The 18,043-nt window shown below is 43.2% G+C and overlaps 1 protein-coding gene across 11 annotated transcripts in view; it reads right to left on the bottom strand.

The window, feature by feature from the left end:
• ST3GAL3 (ST3 beta-galactoside alpha-2,3-sialyltransferase 3) overlaps positions 1-18,043 on the bottom strand; it is a 274,491-nt gene that overhangs the window by 13,838 nt on the left and 242,610 nt on the right. For all 11 annotated transcript variants that reach the window (XM_040407845.1, XM_040407844.1, XM_040407848.1 and 8 more), the window contains 3 exons: positions 8,673-8,736; positions 3,914-4,009; positions 3,646-3,832 (listed from right to left, as the gene is read on the bottom strand). In XM_040407845.1, coding sequence (XP_040263779.1) covers positions 3,646-3,832; positions 3,914-4,009; positions 8,673-8,736 — 347 coding nt within the window. The remainder of the gene's footprint in view (positions 1-3,645; positions 3,833-3,913; positions 4,010-8,672; positions 8,737-18,043) is intronic.

Raw genomic sequence — 18,043 nt, 5'->3', positions numbered from 1 at the left:
GCCTCATCCATCTCCTTAAACGTCATTCATTGATTAAAAAGTTAGTTATAACGTCAAGGGCCAGAGGCCTGCCGGCCGGGAATGTGTTGTCAGACTTAGTCCCATGAGAAGACCGCAGTGTCCTTCTTGTTGAAAGCTCCACATTTATTTACAAGGAATGGTTTCTGTTTGGAATCTGTGAGAGCGTGGGAGGTGGGCGCTGCACCCTGACTTTTCTGAGATTAGGCAGCTGTTTCCTATTTCTCCAAGCATCTGTACTCTGGTGGCTGCAAGTCCACGTCTGGACGCACACGACTCCACTCTATATGCACTGATATTTTATTCTATCACTTGTTTATTTATTTATGTAATTATTATTTTTTTTAAATCGGTAACATTTTTGTGCTTTACGTAACAATTCCCCTGCTACGGCGCTGTGTACGTGTTTTCTCATGTAGCCCAGTATTTTCACAGATCAGAATGTTGATGAATTAAAATGAACGCTGTCATTTCCCTGAAGGCAAAGTGCACCGTTATACATCAACCAGGAGGCTACAGTGACTGCATCACACACTATCCTTATCTCAGTCATCCTCACGTAATGGCTCTTTCCTAAAGTTCTACCAATTCCCATGTCTGTCCACCCTGAAGAAGGAACAGAGGTCACTAACCTCAGCCTCTGTGCAATTTATGAGATTAAAAAACAGGAGAGAAGCTTAATAAATTGCCCATTTGTGTTCAGATACGTCTCCAGTCTGCAAACTCGGCCAAGAAATACAAAAAAAAAAAAACCTGGTCTGAGACTCTCCAGATGCCACAGTGACATTTCTTAGTGTGGTATGACTGACAAGGGTGAGGTGGCAACGCTGAGACACTCACATCTTGTAAAAAGTTTCCATTTGTTGAGTAAAAGGCAATAAAATAATCTGTGAGCAATAGTTAAAAAAATATTAGCCTCTAAATAGGAATGCTGGAAAAAAAGATCCATGTTGTATTTACAGGAGGTAAAGTTATCAAAGAGTAAAGATCAATTGCGGGTTTACAAGCTGTGGTCATAAGTTTACATTCCCTTGCAGAATTTATGATTTCTTAACCATTGTTCACAGAATATGAATGATAACACAGACACTTTTCTCTCACTCGTGGTTAGTGGTTGGTTGAAGCCATTTATTGTCAAACAACTGTGTTTACTCTTTTTAAATCATAATCACAACATAAACTACCCAAATGACCCTGATCAAAAGTTTACATACCCCAGTTCTTAATACCGTGTATTGCCCCCTTTAACCTCAATGACAGCTTGAAGTCTTCTGTGGTAGTTGTGGGTGAGGCTCTTTATCTTCTCAGACGGTAAAGCTGCCCATTCTTCTTAGCAAAAAGCCTCCAGTTCTCCTAAATTTTTGGGCTGTCTTGCATGAACTGCAGGTCTGAGGTCTCCCCAGAGTGGGCCAATGATATTGAGGTCTGGAGACTGAGATGGCCACTCCAGAACCTTCACTTTATTTTGCTGTTGCCAATGACAGGTCGACTTGGCTTTGTGTTTTGGATCATTGTCATGTTGGAATGTCCAAGCACGTCCCATGCGCAGCTTCCGGGATGATGAGTGCAAATTTTCCTCCAGTACTTGTTGACACATTACTGCATTCATATTGCCATCAATTCTGACCAAATTCCCGTGCCTTTGTAGCTCACACATCCCCAAAACATCAGTTATCCACCACCATGTTTCACAGTAGGAATGGTGTACCTTTCATCATAGGCTTTGTTGACTCCTCTCCAAATGTAGCGTTTATGGTTGTGTCCAAACAGTTTTAGTCTCATCACTCCAAATGATTTGTGCCAGAAGGTTTGAGGCTTGTCTCTGTGCTTATTGTAAGCGGGATACTTTGTGGCATTCTGATAGTAATGGGTTTCTTCTGGCAACTCGTCCATGCGGCCCATCTTTCTTCAAGTGCCTCCTTATTGTGCATCTTGAAACAGCCGGACCACATTCTTTCAGAGAGTCCTGTATTTCACCTGAAGTAATTTGTGGGTTTTTTCTTGCATCCCAAACAACTTTTCAGGCAGTTGTGGCTGAAAGTCTAGTTGGTCTACCTGACCGTGGTTTGGTTTCAACAGAACCCCTACTTTTCCACTTCTTAATTAGAGTTTGAACACTGCTGATTGGCATTCTCAAATCCTTTGATATTTTCTTATATCCCTTTCCTGTTTTATAGAGTTCAACTACCTTTTCCCGCAGATCCTTTGACAATTCTTTTGCTTTCCCCATGACTTAGAATCCAAACCACATCAGTGCAGCACCGAATGTAAGATGCAAGGGTCTGTCAGGAGTCGAGAAAGTCATTGATCTTTTATACACCTACTCATTACAAGCAAACAGATCACAGGTGAAGATGGTCACCTTTAATAGCCATTGTAACCCTTTTGTGTCAAGTTGTGTGCATGTAATCAGGCCAAATCACCAGGGTATGTAAACTTTTGATCAGGGTCATTTGGGTAGTTTGTGTTGTGATTATGATTAAAAAAAGTAAACGGTTGTTTGACAATAAATGGCTTCCGACAACCGCTAAACATGAGGGAAAGAAAAGTTTTTGTGTTATCATTCATATTCTGTGAACAATGGTTAAGAAATCATAAATTCTGCAACTGTACATGGGACCATTATCGGGCTGTATATTAGGAACAAACATTCGTACAAATGCTCATTTCCGACAACTGTCCTGTGTAAAGACGCCACCGATTTCCTGATGAGTGAGAAAACTCATCATTTATGCAGTAAATTAAATCATCGTTTCTGCAGATCGTTCTCTGAAAACAGCAATCTGCAATTAATCTGTATGAGGATGAGTGAATGCAGCAGCCATGACTGATCCCCATACAGTGGAGGTGTAGCTCTTACCTCCACTGACGAGCAGGCAATTATCGGTTCCTTCCTGATCATTTCCTGTTCGGAAGGTACATGTAAATGCTTCTTAAGGGGGTTATCTGGGAATATGATGTTGATGGTCTATCCTCAGGATAGGTCATCAATATCAGTTCAGCGGGGGTCTGACTCCTGGCACCCCAACCGTTTAGCTGTATAAAGAGGCCGTGGTACTCAGTGAGTGCTTAGGCCTCTTCCTAGGCTGGTGACATTCACTGGTCTCATGGCCTAGGCACAGCTCAGTCCCATTAAAGTGAATACCAAACATGGCCGCTGTGCTTGGTAAGCTGTGAGGAGACCGTAGTGCTCACCAGAGCTTAGGTGAGCGCAGAGGCCTCCTTAAACATCTCATCGGCGGTGGGTGCTGAGAGTCAAACCTGATATCCTGAGGACCATCAATATCAAACTATTATTGACCCTGAGCTCCCTGCCCTGACCCTTGGACTAACTTTGGATTACACGAACTCCACCTGCCCTGACCTTGGCTTGTTTCTGACTGTGGTTTTGCCCAATCTCTTAGTGTTTTTTCTCTGTGTCTTTTAACCCATGTGGGTCAGCAGGTAGGCACAGCGGATCCACATAAAAATAGTAGTGGTAACAGCAGTTAGGCCAGGGACTACAAAGTGAGGTGACATCTACTACAGCCCTATCGACAATGTCACAGATCCATCCTGGACTAGTAAATAATCTGATTGGTGAGTTTACACTAACAGTATCACCGTAGGCGCCACTGAGGAACATACCACTTTCTCCTTGTAAACAATGTATTTCAGCCATTTGAAATCTTGCCACTTAAATCCAGCGAGGACAAAAAGGGAATCCTTCTCATACTGTTCAAGTTTCTGAATGGCTCCTTCAGGATATGTGATTCTCAGTGTGGTTTTACTCCCCACGTCCTTCTCAAACCCTTTCACTGGTGCAGAATTCAGCCTGAAACAGAGGGAAAGTCATATGTCATGAGTGACCCAATGAGTGACCCAGTGAATGGTCATGAATGTGGAGAGAACTTACCGAACCACAACCTCGTACTCGTCGATCTTAGATCCCAGAGATTTGTTGGCAAGCACCCCTCCGTTCCCCACAATGATGCATCGCCGACAGTTTAGGCTAAAGAAAAATGGAAATAAGTTTCGTATAGGTCGACCCAGGAAGACAATAACAACTGTTGTGTAGATCTCATCGGTTTACTAACCCTGTCTAATATGCAGACAGCGATCTGCAAAATAAGGATGACGTTTGCGTTGCATCTGTTATATTTTTTATTTTTTGGCAGACTTATTGACTTTCAACAGTCTGTGGTCTGCATTATCAAGATCTCTGCTTGCTTCTAGTGAATAAGATTATTGCTTATGTCTTGAGGCTGAAAATCTGCATAGACCAAGTACTTCAGAGAGCTGAGAGTTTGCTACTGTTGTATTTGGTCTAGAATGGGTTTGATAAAGGTGAGAAGCGCAGCGTCTGTGGATCTTTGAGATGCTATCGGCCAAAAAAAATCAGTGCAAAGAGTCTGGAAGAAAAAAGAAGGTTGTGACTGAATCATCTTCTAGGATGTGACCGTCTTAGGACACCTGGAATATATGTGTCAGAAAGCAGGGCTACATGATGAATGTGTGAGAAGGTTTGTGTAAGACGCCTAAACAATGTATGCACATTATAGCGCGGCCGCCCGTAGATTATAACACTCCTCGTCCTATGTAAATAAGCACAGTGAATTATGGCTGAATCATGGTGGGGGGAGGCAGTAATAATAATACCGTCCATGTGTTAGAGGAATGTGCCTCGTCTACTCCATTCTCCTGACTCATTATGAGACTCTCACCATTAGGGCTCATGCACACAAACGTATTTTATGTCTGTGTCCGTTCCGTTTTTCTTGCAGCCCGTATGCAGAACCAATAACTTCAATGGGGCCGCAAAAAAAACAAAAACGGAAGTGACTCCATCTGCATTCCGTATCCATATGTCCACAAGTCCTTTCCACAAAAAAATAGAACATGTCCTATTCTACAGACAGGCATTGTTACAATGGATCCACAAAAAAAACAAAAACGGATGTAACACAGATGTCATCAGTTTTTTTTTTGCACATCTGTGTTTTGCAGACGGCAAACTACATATAGTCATGTGCATGAGTCCTTATACTGTATTAGGGCTCATGCACACGATCGGTCCGCAAAAAATACGGATGACGTCTGTGTGGCATCCGTTGTTTTTTTTTCTGCGGATCCATTGTAACAATGCCTGTCCTTGTCCGCAAAATGGAAAAGAATAGGACATGTTCTATCTTTTTTGCAGAACTGCCATGCGGACATACGGAAACAGAATGCAACAGTCAACAGTCATTTCCATTTTTTTTGCAGACCCATTAAAGTGAATGGTTCCACATAAGGGCCACAAAAAAAAAAAAAAAAGGAACAGACATGTTAAAAAAAAAAAAAAGGGGTGTGTGCATAAGCCCTTATACTGTATGCACTGTATTTCCAGGCTTCTCAAGTGACTTATAGTCAGTATATGTAATATGTTTCTGAACCCCTGAATCATGGAATGAAAAAGTCAACTGAAATAAACCCTATTTTAGTTGTATTTTGTATGGATCGGACATGGATGCCTCATGTATGGACGTTTAAAAACCCCTTCGCAACACATGACGTAATTGACTTCCCGCATTTGGACGTACTATTACGTCATGGTGATCAGGCGGGCAGACTGAGCGGTGCGCGCCCGGTCACTGCAGGGGATCGGCAGTCACTGATAGCTGGGCCCCTGTCACAGCAGCGCGAGGATCTATAGCTCCCTCACCCGCCAGAAACCCCTTCTACATCAGATCCGGCGATTAACCCCTTTCCATGCCGCGGTCATGCTGACTGCGGCATAGAAGGAGTCTGCGGCGGGTGAGGGAGCCCATCGGGAGCCCCGCGCTGGCTGTGGCAGGGACCCGATAGGTGACAAGGCAGCCTGATGCCATGCAGAGGCTGCCAATGCCTTGCACGGCATCGGGACCTGCCTTCTACGGGGGCCGAGGAGATCCAGCCCCAGGCCCATCTCCTAGGCAACCTGTCCAGCCCTAGGCTCGTCTCCTAGGCAACCTGTCAGTGTATAACTCTGTGTAATACATCTATTACTCTGTGTAATACACTATTACTCTGTGTAAATACACTATTACTCTGTGTAATACACTATTACTCTGTGTAATACACTATTACTCTGTGTAATACACTATTACTCTGTGTAATACACTATTACTCTGTGTAATACACTATTACTCTGTGTAATACACTATTACACAGAGTAATACACTATTACTCTGTGTAATACACTATTACTCTGTGTAATACACTATTACTCTGTGTAATACACTATTACTCTGTGTAATACACTATTACTCTGTGTAATACACTATTACTCTGTGTAATACACTAACAGGCAATGCGTTAGAATTGCTTCTAAAATCCTAAGCCTTCTACTTCCTAAAAAAATAAAATGACATTTACAAAATGATGCCAACATAAAGTAGAAGTAGAAATATTTTATGAGGTATCGCTTTTCAGTTTTAAAAGCAGAGAAGTCCAAAAAAAATTAATTGCTAATTTTTCAACATTTTTGGATAAATTTGGGATTTTTTCAGTAAATAAAGGTGAAATATATTGACTTCAAATTTATGATTGTCATGAAGTACAATGTTTCATGAGAAAGCAGTCTCATGAATGGTAAGTTGGATAAGTAAAAGTGTTCCAAAGTTATTACCACATAAAGTGACACATGTCAGATTTGAAAAAAATGGCCTGGGCAGGAAGGCGAAAACTGGCCCAGGGTAGAAGGGGGTTAAGCTCCTAAGGGAGTATTGCCACATAAAGCATCTATTCTGGCTCTGCAACGATCCAAAGGAAAGATTTCAATGGGAAGCAGCACATATGGAAATGTCCTATCTTTGGGCAGAATCTGCACTGAATCTCCCATTTAAATGAATAGGAAGCATAAAAAAAAAAAACAACTCCAAGTAAGTCCATGTGTTTTCTGGTGCAAATCCGCGTCAAAAACCTCATGCTTAAAATGCAGCTTTGTACTGAAGTAAACACTCATTAGTTAAAACAAAAGACACGTCAAAAACCACATCAAAAGCCGCTCATGGATTCCGCTCAGATTTTTTTACGTTTTGCAAAATCAGTCGTATGAACTGGCCCTTAAGGAACCTTGCACATTTTTCAGATTTGTGTTCAGAAAATGAGCAAGAAATATTGCACCAAACATTCACATTAAATCTACACTATTTATTGCAGTTTTGGTGCCTTTTTGTTTTTATGTGACTCGACAGAAGGTGTAGAACGCAAAAAACCGTTGACAGCTGCAGATAATATAACCGTTTCCTGACCGTTTTACAACGTATATATGTTAGCGGGTCGGGTGCCCGCGTCGCAAGCACAGTGGGCGCTACAGCTGTCCTCCTGAATGATAAGAGGCTGCCGCACAATAGTCCGTATAGGAACACAGTGTATGGCCTCTTGCACACGACTGTGTGTCCCCCGTGGCCGTATTGCGGCCCGCATACAGCAGGTCCTCAATACACTGGACACCGGCCATGTGCAATCCACATCACGGATGCGGACCCATTCACTTGAATGGGTCCCCAAATCTGGAGATGCGGTGCGGAACAGAACCACGGAACGGAAGCACTACAGAGTGCTTTTGTGGGGTTCCGTTCCTTGCTTCCGTTCAGCAAAAATATAGAACTTGTCCTATCTTTTTGTGGAACGGACGGATCGCGGACCCCATTCAAGTTAATGGGGTCGCGATCCGCGTGCGGCTGGCCCACGGTCGGTGCCCGTGCACGGAACAGACCCCCAGCGGCCGTATGTATGAGGCCTAAGACTATGGTTTTTTGACATCAAGATCTGTGCAGAAAACCGGCATAGAGGTCTTTTTGCGAACCCATAGGCTTCAGGGTAAAAAAATGTACAAATGAAAAAATAAAAAACTTATAGAAAAAATTCTTGAAATTAAAGTTTTTTTTTCTGGACAATTACTCTGTTTAAAAAAAAATAAAAAAAGATCGGTTTGGTCGCACTAGTGACCCACCTCGGCTGATCACTCATTTCCTTTGTGTCAAGATACACCCGGGAATGGAGACTGGTTAGGAACTGAGAACCTGGGGGCCCGGTGAGGTGACCTTGGTCAGTCTGTTTTTATTTTTATTTATACTGTTCTGAGACTTAAAAAAACAACAAAAAAAAACTGTTAATGAGCTATGATCAAGAAACGTTTATATTTTTCATTCACAGACGACAAGCAGAGATAGTGGAACCTGGAGAAAGTAACAGAAACTTCTAGGGCATTGCAGAACCTTGTGTAGTTATTAATATTAGCCTGGAACATTCGTTTTAACCGCGCAAAGACCAAATGTGGGGTAAAGGCAATAGTGATGAGCGGCATAGGCAATATTCGAATTCGCGATCCATAAATTGCAAATTCGAGAATTTGTGATCTCTATCATTGTTACTTGATTGCGAAAAATCGGCAATGTAATATATATCCGCGATAACATTCGCGTTAGAATATTCAACGCTATTCACGAATACGAATATATAGCACTATATTCTAAATATTCACAAATTCTCAAAGTGGCGATATTCGCTGATAAAAATTTGCGATTCGAATATTCACGCTCAACACTGTAAAGCAATAGTATCTGGGGATATTCGGGTCCCATTTTCTATGTGGTGACACAGTATAGCTCATGTAGAATATGCACAACATGGCGGTTACCATACTGTTCCTGTCAAGAGCTGGCGTCAGGCGGTATTCTTTTGTTGCGGACAGGATTGCTTTTATTAGATTTTCTGTACAATAGAAAGAATGCAATGAGATGTTAGGTGACGAAGCAAAAGTAACAAGGAAAGTGGAGCTTACAGTGAAATCAGCTGAGATCAAATGTGGGAAGGATCTTCTACACCCGCACAGATTGTCAGCTCCTCGGGCCGGCGGAGCCTGTCACTTCATACAGCAAGACCCGTATAAACTGACATAGATTAGAAACGCTTCACTGAATCAACAGCTTTAATTCCCAGCCATCTCTTTATGGGAAACTCACATAAAACAGGAACACCCTTTACCAGCAGGAGCATTACATGAGCTGCGCAGTCACCACCCCGAGGACAGCCGAGGGGTCTGACACCCTGTGCACCCCAATATGTCATAGAGGGAGGGGATGCATGTCCTGCACGCTGAAGATGACATGCAGTCAGCACAATGCTCTATAATACTGCAGTTATATACTACTGTACAGTTTATATCCACCCATGCAGCTGGCTTTTTATTATCTTTTAATGCATGTGAAAATAGTCTTGACTCAAAATCTCTTGTTTGGTGCATAAAGATCCCATGCAGATCTATGCGTCTCCATGGTTACAGACTATAAACCAATCCCGCTGTCACGTGTTACTCCGCTCATACAGCGCATCTTGATGACTTAAAACTAGAAGAGGAGGCAGACAGAAGAGAGTATCGTATGCCATCCGTTTCAGACAACAGGGTTGTAGTCTGTAACCATGGAAACACATAGCTCTGCATTGGAACTGTATACAAAAACAGTATTTAATAAATGTTCAAGAAATGAAGCTTATGGCACAGACCTAACACACTTGGCTTGGCATCAGTCACCCAGGCATTTAAAAGGGTTATCCTGTTATAGGAACGTACCCACTGTCCACATTCTTGGACCCCCACTGATCACAAAAATTAGGTGCCAGATTCTCCAGAGTGAATGAAGTGGCGGTCACGCATGTGCACATGACGGAAATTGGTAAGCACTGGACTTGGCTTCTCTCTGGCAGTCCCGTAGAATTGACTGGAGTACCATCACTCATACTTGACTCCACTCATTCACAGCCTCACAGGGACTCTGGCACCTCGTTCTTGTGATCGCTAGGGGGTCCCAGTGGTCAGACCGGCACTGATCAGACACCTATCCCCTATGCTGAAGACGAACTCAGTTTCTGGGAATCTCTGAGCAAAGAGAAGCCTTGACATGAAGCTACAAAGTGCTGGAGAGGCACCAGATAAATCACATTAATATTGTCTTCTTGGCGGTGATGCAGGAGCAGCGAGGTTAATGAACATTGCTGCGCGGACTCCGCCAGTTATGCCAGCTTAATATTTGTACTGAACTCATAACAACTGAATGGATGAGTAAATCCTGGGCCGAGACCAAGAAAGCCGCACCGAGGTGGCATTAAAGCTGCTCTCCAGGATACCTTAGAAACGTTCTACAACTTGGAGGGAATTTAGGAAGCCTGGACACTGGTTTTCTCGCATTAAAAAAAAAAAAAAAAGCACTGATTTTGGCGTATAGCAATTTTTCAGTACAAAAACACTTTTGGGGTTGGTGCACACAAAGACTACTGAATATACAGCTTTTAAATCTCACTTCCATCAGGGGGTGCCGAATAATCTGGTGAACAATCCGGAGTAACTAAAGTTATTTTAAAAAGATACACTAACTATCAAATAACGCATGACGATTTATAAATTTGGCACTGAGCCCACTCCATATATGGCGGGTGCCAGCTGTATAATACAGCAGGCACCTGGGCTGCAATGACCCGGATCGGCAATGACACCAAACCTGGTCGTTTAAACCCTTCAGATGCCGTGGTCAATAGCACTTGCAGCATCTGTGGAGTTAGGGCCCTCATGCACACGGCCCGTTATGCGGCCATTCCGTGCATTGGGGACCGCAATTTGCGGTCCTAATGCATGGCAACATCAATGCGGGCGGCCGGGACGGATCGAGACCCATTCAACTTGAATGGGTCCACGATCCGTCTGCACCGTAAAAAAATAGAACATGTTCAAGTGAATGGGTCCGCATCCATGATGCAGGGAAGCAAACGCCGGTGCCCGCATATTGCTGACCCGCTGTTTGTGGGCCGCAATTACGGCAACGGCCGTGTGCATGAGGCCTTAGGCAGAGGGGAGGGGCTCTCCTCTGCCTTCTGATCGGAGCCCCCACAGTGAAATTGCAAGGCTCCAGTCTGTTACCATGACAAGTGGGGACCTTGCTGAAGGTTCCCAGGCCTGTCATGGTAAACTGCCTGTAAAGACGTTTTTGAGGCACAGCTCAGCAGGCAGAGCGTCAGAATCTGATTTGAAGATCCTAAGAGGGTTAAAAGTTATTATGTACAAAGTAAAAAAATAACTAAATTAAAATATTAGAAATTCTAATCACCCTCCTTTCCCAATTTTATATATAAAAATAAATGAAAAAATAAACATAAGTTATCGCTGTGTCATAAATGTCTGAGCTATTAAAATATAAAATATTTTTCCTGCGCAGCGGACTCCGTAATAGAGAAAAAAAAAATAAATAAACATTTGCCATTTTTGTCCCCCCCTCCAAAAAAAAAAAAATAACAAAAAAGAATTGAATAAGGGTGCATTTACACAACTGTATAAATTTGTCCGCATTCGTTCCGCAATTTTGTGAAACAGATGTGGACCCATTCATAAAAAATAAATAAATACAGCATGTACTATTCTTGCCCGCAACCGCAGACAAGATATAGGCATTCTCTATATAGCGCCGCCATGTGCAGTTCGCAAAATGTGGAACACACATCGCCGGTATCCATGTTTTGTGTATCCTTGATTTGCGGACCGTAAAACACTTACGGTCGTGTGAATGCACCCTTACAGTGATGAAAAAGTCGTATATACCCCAACAATAGTACCAATAAAAACTACAGTTTGTCCCGCAAAAAACAAGCCCTCATACCGCTCTGTAGACAGAAATATAAAAAAGTTATGGATGTCAGAAAATGACGATGCAAAGGAAATTTCGATTTTTTTTTCCCAAGGGCTTTATTTTTTTTAAAAGCAGTAAAACCACAAATAAAATACTATACAAATTTGGTATCACCGTAATCGTATTGACCCGCAGAATAAGAACAAACAAGGAACGCTGTAATATCAAAGCCACCCAATAAACCTTGTCAGAACAGCTTTTTTATATTATTTTCCCCCCACAAATATTTTTTTTTTCCTGTTCTAATACAAATATGGTAAAATTTTAATGGTGCCAATAAAAGTACAACTTATCCCACAAAAAAATAAACCCTTATACAGCTATGTGAACGAAGAATGAAAAAAACTTCCGACTCTGAAATGTGGGAGAAAAAAATGAAAATGGGCCCAGTTCTTGAGGGGTTAAAATATTTCCCTTATGATAAATCCCCCCTTTGTGCTTCCATGCAGAATTTTAAGATCTCAGATCATTGTCCAGTGAATGGAACTTTATTTTTGAAAACCAGTCAATGCTTCCCACAGATGAGGGCTGTTCCAGTCATCTCCCCTCAGTCTTTGTGCTGAACTTTCTAGATTATCCTTTTTGTCATTGCGGCTTTAACTTGCTGTAATAGAAATAATCTCTTCATTTACTGATCTGCAGAGATTTTGCCTATACACAGTAGCCTATCTGAACAATGCAGCAGTGTAAAGCATAGTGGGAGAAATAAAGAGGCTGCCGGAGCCGTTGAGGATAGGAAAGTAGATTTCAGACACCCTCGGACTGCAGAAGATGTGATCAGGTCCTCATAAGAGGTAGTGACCTGTACCGTGCAGTACGGCTGGAGTGTAGACTGCACTGTGGCGGGCCGCTCTGATGAGTCTCCTCTCTGCTTCCCTCAACCATTCATCTAGTTCAGTGTTTCTCCCTTTTAATTCTGTTTGCTTCAGAGGAGCTCAATACCCCCGGGCAGGGGACAGGGACATAAGCAGAAGTGGTAGAGTGGCGTGTCAGCTTCAGCCTCCGCTTACTGTCACAATGTAAGAGACTCCAGTGTTACCAGTCATCCAGGACTGATCTGTTACTGGTATCTGCCGAAGGGAAATCGTGTTCCTGCACCCGCTCTGGATTTCAGCTCCAGTCGTGCAGACTTGGCATACACTACCCACAGCGCCCGGTTTATACAACTTATAAAACCTTAATTATATCTAATGCAAATATCACTTTCTTTCTTTTTTACTAGTTTTTCTACTTTTTAACCTTTATTCTTACCATTTATTGGCAGCAAAGGCCACGGCAGACCTTGGTGCATATAGCACTTCTTTCCAGATGCCAGCCAAGTCATCCTCACTTATTGCATCTCTGACTCTCCTTTGAACAAACTTGGATTTTATTCACACGTGTTGCAGATGTACCTTGCTTTTCACACACACACAAAAATGCTGACGTTTAGTCTCAATTTCAGAAAATTTTGGGCAAAAATCACAAAACGTGAACACAAAGTTTTCAGTAGAAAAAAAGCTCTTGGAAACCATCAACAAGCATGTTAGCTGCGCTGATGGATCATATTATTGCATTATTTTCATTGTTATTGTGGCTTGTGTAATTTCCTAAGGAACACGGATATCTAATTGTGTAATTTGCTTAGAGATACCAGATTCAGCCATCGGTGGTTGAGTGTGGACCATCTCTACAGAGGAGTCTCTGCAGTCCCTGCTCCGAGCACACTGCCATAGTGTAACTGGAGGCGTCTGGACCTTGTTTGTTGTGTGCCGCCAACTACATTATGAAATACAATATTCCTATTGAAAGCATGTACGAAATGTCATGGAGGAGCCTCTTCAACTTCTGAGGGGGTGTCTAAATTTAAACATCACTATGCTAGAGGGCCCTTTGTGACTCATGCCGATAGCACGCCTTCATGCTGCATCTGCCGTGAATCAGTGCAACAAAAACAAAGGAGAGTCAAGCAGAACAATATACGGTAATGCAGATGACATCAAGGTTGGTAGGAATTCCCGAAAATAGGATCCAGGCCGGGGAGCAGCTGCAAATAAAACACCCTGAAACTGGGATGCTCCAGCACGCCTAAAGTAGACAGCAGCAGATACTCTGGAATTGTGGGGATTTATGTGCTCTGCTATATACACAAGGCTTGCAAACAGCCAAAGCTGAAGAGAGGATAAAAACTGCACTAAATATTTACTTGCTGCAGAGGTCGGATTTAAAGGAGGCACCAAAACCATTTAAAGTGAAACTCCGTCCTGGATCAACATGGGCTCTATAGTCGGTAAATGTGAATCAGCCTCTGTAACATGGCTACCTGACTTTCTATGCTGATTCACACATCATCAATGTGAGTACAGTACAATAAACCCACAATCAGATAAGAACTGACGGCACCATAAATCTCTAAAGGTTGGATTAACATGGCCTGATTCCTGCGAATGCCCATTCCCGTCAATCTGCCACTGTAGATGTGGTCTCCTTCAATGAACGACCAGCTGACTGTCAGGAGGGAACGCTTTCTTCCCGACAACCGGCATTTACATTGTGCAGAGTAAACCTGCCTTAAGATGCAGTTAGTTCTGGTCAGGGGAGCCATGGTTGGTCAGGAGATGCAGCTGCCCCATGGACCATGTTTCCTGGGCTGACCATAAGTGTGTGATTAGATTTTACTGCAGCCTAGAAACCATCAACAAGCAGGGCAGCTTCAGTTATTGAACCCATAGTGACAGCTGCTTTAGCCTAGGGAAGGCTATCTTGCCAGCTAATTGGTAATACATGTATTTGCTGTGATGACATCATCATTGTATTGAGTAATAACGGGATGACATCCCCATGCAATTTTAAACAAAATCATAGCGCCCCTCATGGCTGCAATTAGTACTGCTTATGTTGAGGCCTATGCAAGGACTTGGCTGCTTCTGCTACCTCCCATCCCCTCTCTGTATACCACTGTCCACAGGTACTTGATACATGGATCTTCTGATATGACAACAAATTACACTAGAAATCTGAATCGTCTCCCCTCATTGACCCCTGCTGTGCGTTATACGGAATCTCACATTATCAGTGACAACAAGCCTCCAGTGTTGAGCAGCACAGAAGCCCCCGACACGTGCCTGGCAAAGAATGAAGGCCTCAGTGGCACGCACATCAGCCGAGGGTCAGCCCAACCGCAGCATTGTTCATCTCCGCATGCGATGTAGACGGCACAGACCATCAGAAAAATGTAACGGTAATTACATCAGCCCTCGCTGCAAATGGCAAACAAGCTCTAATTGTTTCTAGTTTTCATGTCAGACATTTAGTAAATGCTAGAGCCGACATGAATGGCAGCAGTTGAGGCAGAAGTTTGGCAGCGAGACAGGCAGTTGTAAGGCTCCATGTGGACTGGAAATGTCAATGCTGATTGTATGCGCTATTATTCAGGAAATCCGGTCACTGTAATTACATGACATTACAGGAGCAACCGTGTCAACACCACAAGGCCGAGGACACGGGAGCGGATCAGCCAGGTCTGCAGGATCACATGTCCAGCCTCTTGTGTTTTTCATCTGTCTACAACGGATTGCAATTACATTTTCTAATATTTTAGCTACTCTATTTGCCTTGCAGCAGGGGAAGAAGTCCTGCACAGCCATCTACAGTGGAAAAAGACCACTATAAATGCAGCACAAGGGGCTCCGAGATGGAATGGAACTGAAGCAAGAGAGTCGGAACTGGCCAACCAATTCACTATTTTTTTTAATGAAGCAATTTCCAGCTAATCGGAGGCAGGAAATTTGCTCATCTCTAATGCAATCCCTTTGTATTGCGATCCTCCAGTTATGTGTCAGCGGATACCTGCAATTCCTCATATCTGCCTCTTATACTCAGCAGGTATGCACATGGCAGCTCGATGACCCACCATCATCACGAGGTCTCAGTCACTACATCTGATGATTAGGTCTAAAGCCAACAAAACCTGCCATGTAGTTGTACCTCATCCGAGCCACTGTTTTCATCAGGCAAGCTAACATATCCTCACCATTCGTCCTCATGTGTTCCTTCTTTACTTTTATCCAGGGAAAGTGAAAAATTAAACTCAGCTGGAAGGACCCTATGAACCTAATGAAGAACATACAGCCAAAAGAAGATCAGCATCATGAGAGGAAGCTTTCTTCTGAATACCGCATTTCCAGGCCTCGCCAGCACAGATTCTTCTTTATATATGAGAAAATCAAACAAGTTTCCTTTAATAAACTGTTACCTGGAACATCTGCCAAGCTGAGATCACAGACTTGCAGATAAACATCCCTCAGTAATATCAGTCATGAAACTTCTGAGCGCAGAATTTAATAGACGCCTGGCTGAATGTCATAAGACTTTGAGACAAAGCCTTGAAGCCAAGTTCACACTAGACCTTAGTTGCTCCAGTGTGTTAGTATGGTTGCCAAATATATGACAATACATAGGTCCAGAGCTGAGACTTTTCTAGATTATTCAGTGTATTCTTCAAGTCAGGCAATATCACAGCCGGAGATGTGGGTACTGGGGTACAGAGGCTAAGGGATCCCTTGATCTTCATTCTTAACCCCCACAAGGAGTTATATGAAGACCTGTGGAACAAAGGTGATAGGCAGTCAAAGCAATAGTAATGCACCCACCGGGAGTGTTGTGACCAGCACAACACCAATAGTACTAATGGAAGCTGTGGGAGGAGAATGCCTTGACTGCTGCCTTGGATCAGGAATCGGTGGAGCACAGAAGGTCACCAGAGCAGTCGTGGTAGGTATAACAAACCTTTCCTATATTGGTGCTGTGATCGGGAAATGGAGAGATTGATCACTGGTTGTTTTAAATAAAAACTTCTTTATTGTGCTGAGTGTTAATGCGTTTTGAGGATGATTCGCTTTTCAAAACGTGTTAACACTCAGTAGAATAACAAAGTTATTATTTAAAACAACCTGAGATAAATCTTTTCCTGCCCCAATAACTTAGGATCGGCGTACCTTCTCTCCACTGAAGCAGTAGCAGCATAGAATAGAGGCCGGGGCAGTCACCAGGAGAGCGGTCACATTACCAGAGGACGAGACAGAAGTGAAGTCAGGAACAAAGCCAAGAGTCAGAGCCGGGAACAATCCAAAGGTCAAGGCAGTAATGATATCCAGAAACAAGGCTGAGGTCATGATCAGGGTCAGTCAGAACCAGGAACAATGGCACAAGGAACTTGAGCCAAGACAGTGTGTAAATCACAAGCAGCAGGCAAGTCATGACAGGATGGTTCCCCTCTTACTAGGCTACCAGGCCTTAGCAACCTGGGACCTTGAGAGGCCGGGCTGATCCATCAGGGCACAGCAGAAGATGAACCAGAGCAGCCGGATAGGAAGCACCAGTGCTGGAACTGGGCAAGGTAACAACCAGATGCATATTGCTTGTCATGCTGCTGATCTCTAGAAAAATACATCCCAGTCCTTGTATGAGAGATGTCAAGGATCCATTAGCCAGGCTCTATAGAGATTGGCTTATTGGTGGACACCATCAAAGCAAGTGGGATCGAGGGAAACTAATTTCTATGATAAGCTGAAGACTAACATGGCAATGTAATATGGGAAGGAGGAGATTGTTCCCCTGCCAATCTGAGGCAGCAGATGGCTCTCTGGGTGGTTTGCTTTGACTCTCCCATACAGCACATGTGTAACCAACAACAGGTAGAGTTTGTGGGAACTTTGTCCTTCCACAGACGTACAATATCACAACATGTCGCCTCCATTGCTTGCATTGTTGCCAGTATTTTTTGGCAGATGATGACTGTTGTTAGGACTCCAACACATAAGGTTTCCATGTGTGAACTGTCACCAGCCACCAGCAGCATTGGGTTCAGATAATGAAGGCTTGGATTGTGAAGACAGTTCTGCTTGGTTACACTGCAGGTAAACAAATGCCGCTCACCCAGGGTGACCCGGTGAAAGAGTAGCCATGTCACAACCAGCAAACAGATCAGGTAGCAAGAGCCAGGAAAGGGGCAACTTGTTTTTTGTCCTTTTTTTTTATTTTTTTACTTCATGCAGACTGAAAAGTTGCAGTTGGTTTAACTTGCCGGGGAGGTCATTCAGCAGACGGAAATGCGCTAAATCATTCATACCACAAATCAGTCAAGTGATAAAAGAACATCTGGATCATGAAGAAATCCCACATTTACTGGTATCACTTCTCCTCGACTTAAACAGAACTGACATATCAAGCACATCACCTTAATGTCCGAATGAAACCATTAGTGTCATCAAACTGGCAACCTGAACATGCGCCACTCTGGAGTTATTCCCCAGCCAGGGTGGTCGTCAGTGGCAGCGAGCTTTCTCTAATGATATCATCTACTC

The sequence above is a fragment of the Bufo bufo genome, chromosome 9, assembly GCF_905171765.1.
Source record: "Bufo bufo chromosome 9, aBufBuf1.1, whole genome shotgun sequence".
Taxonomy (NCBI): domain Eukaryota; kingdom Metazoa; phylum Chordata; class Amphibia; order Anura; family Bufonidae; genus Bufo; species Bufo bufo.
The sequence above is the reverse complement of the archived record's forward strand: the minus strand, read 5'-3'. Positions and strand labels throughout refer to the sequence as shown.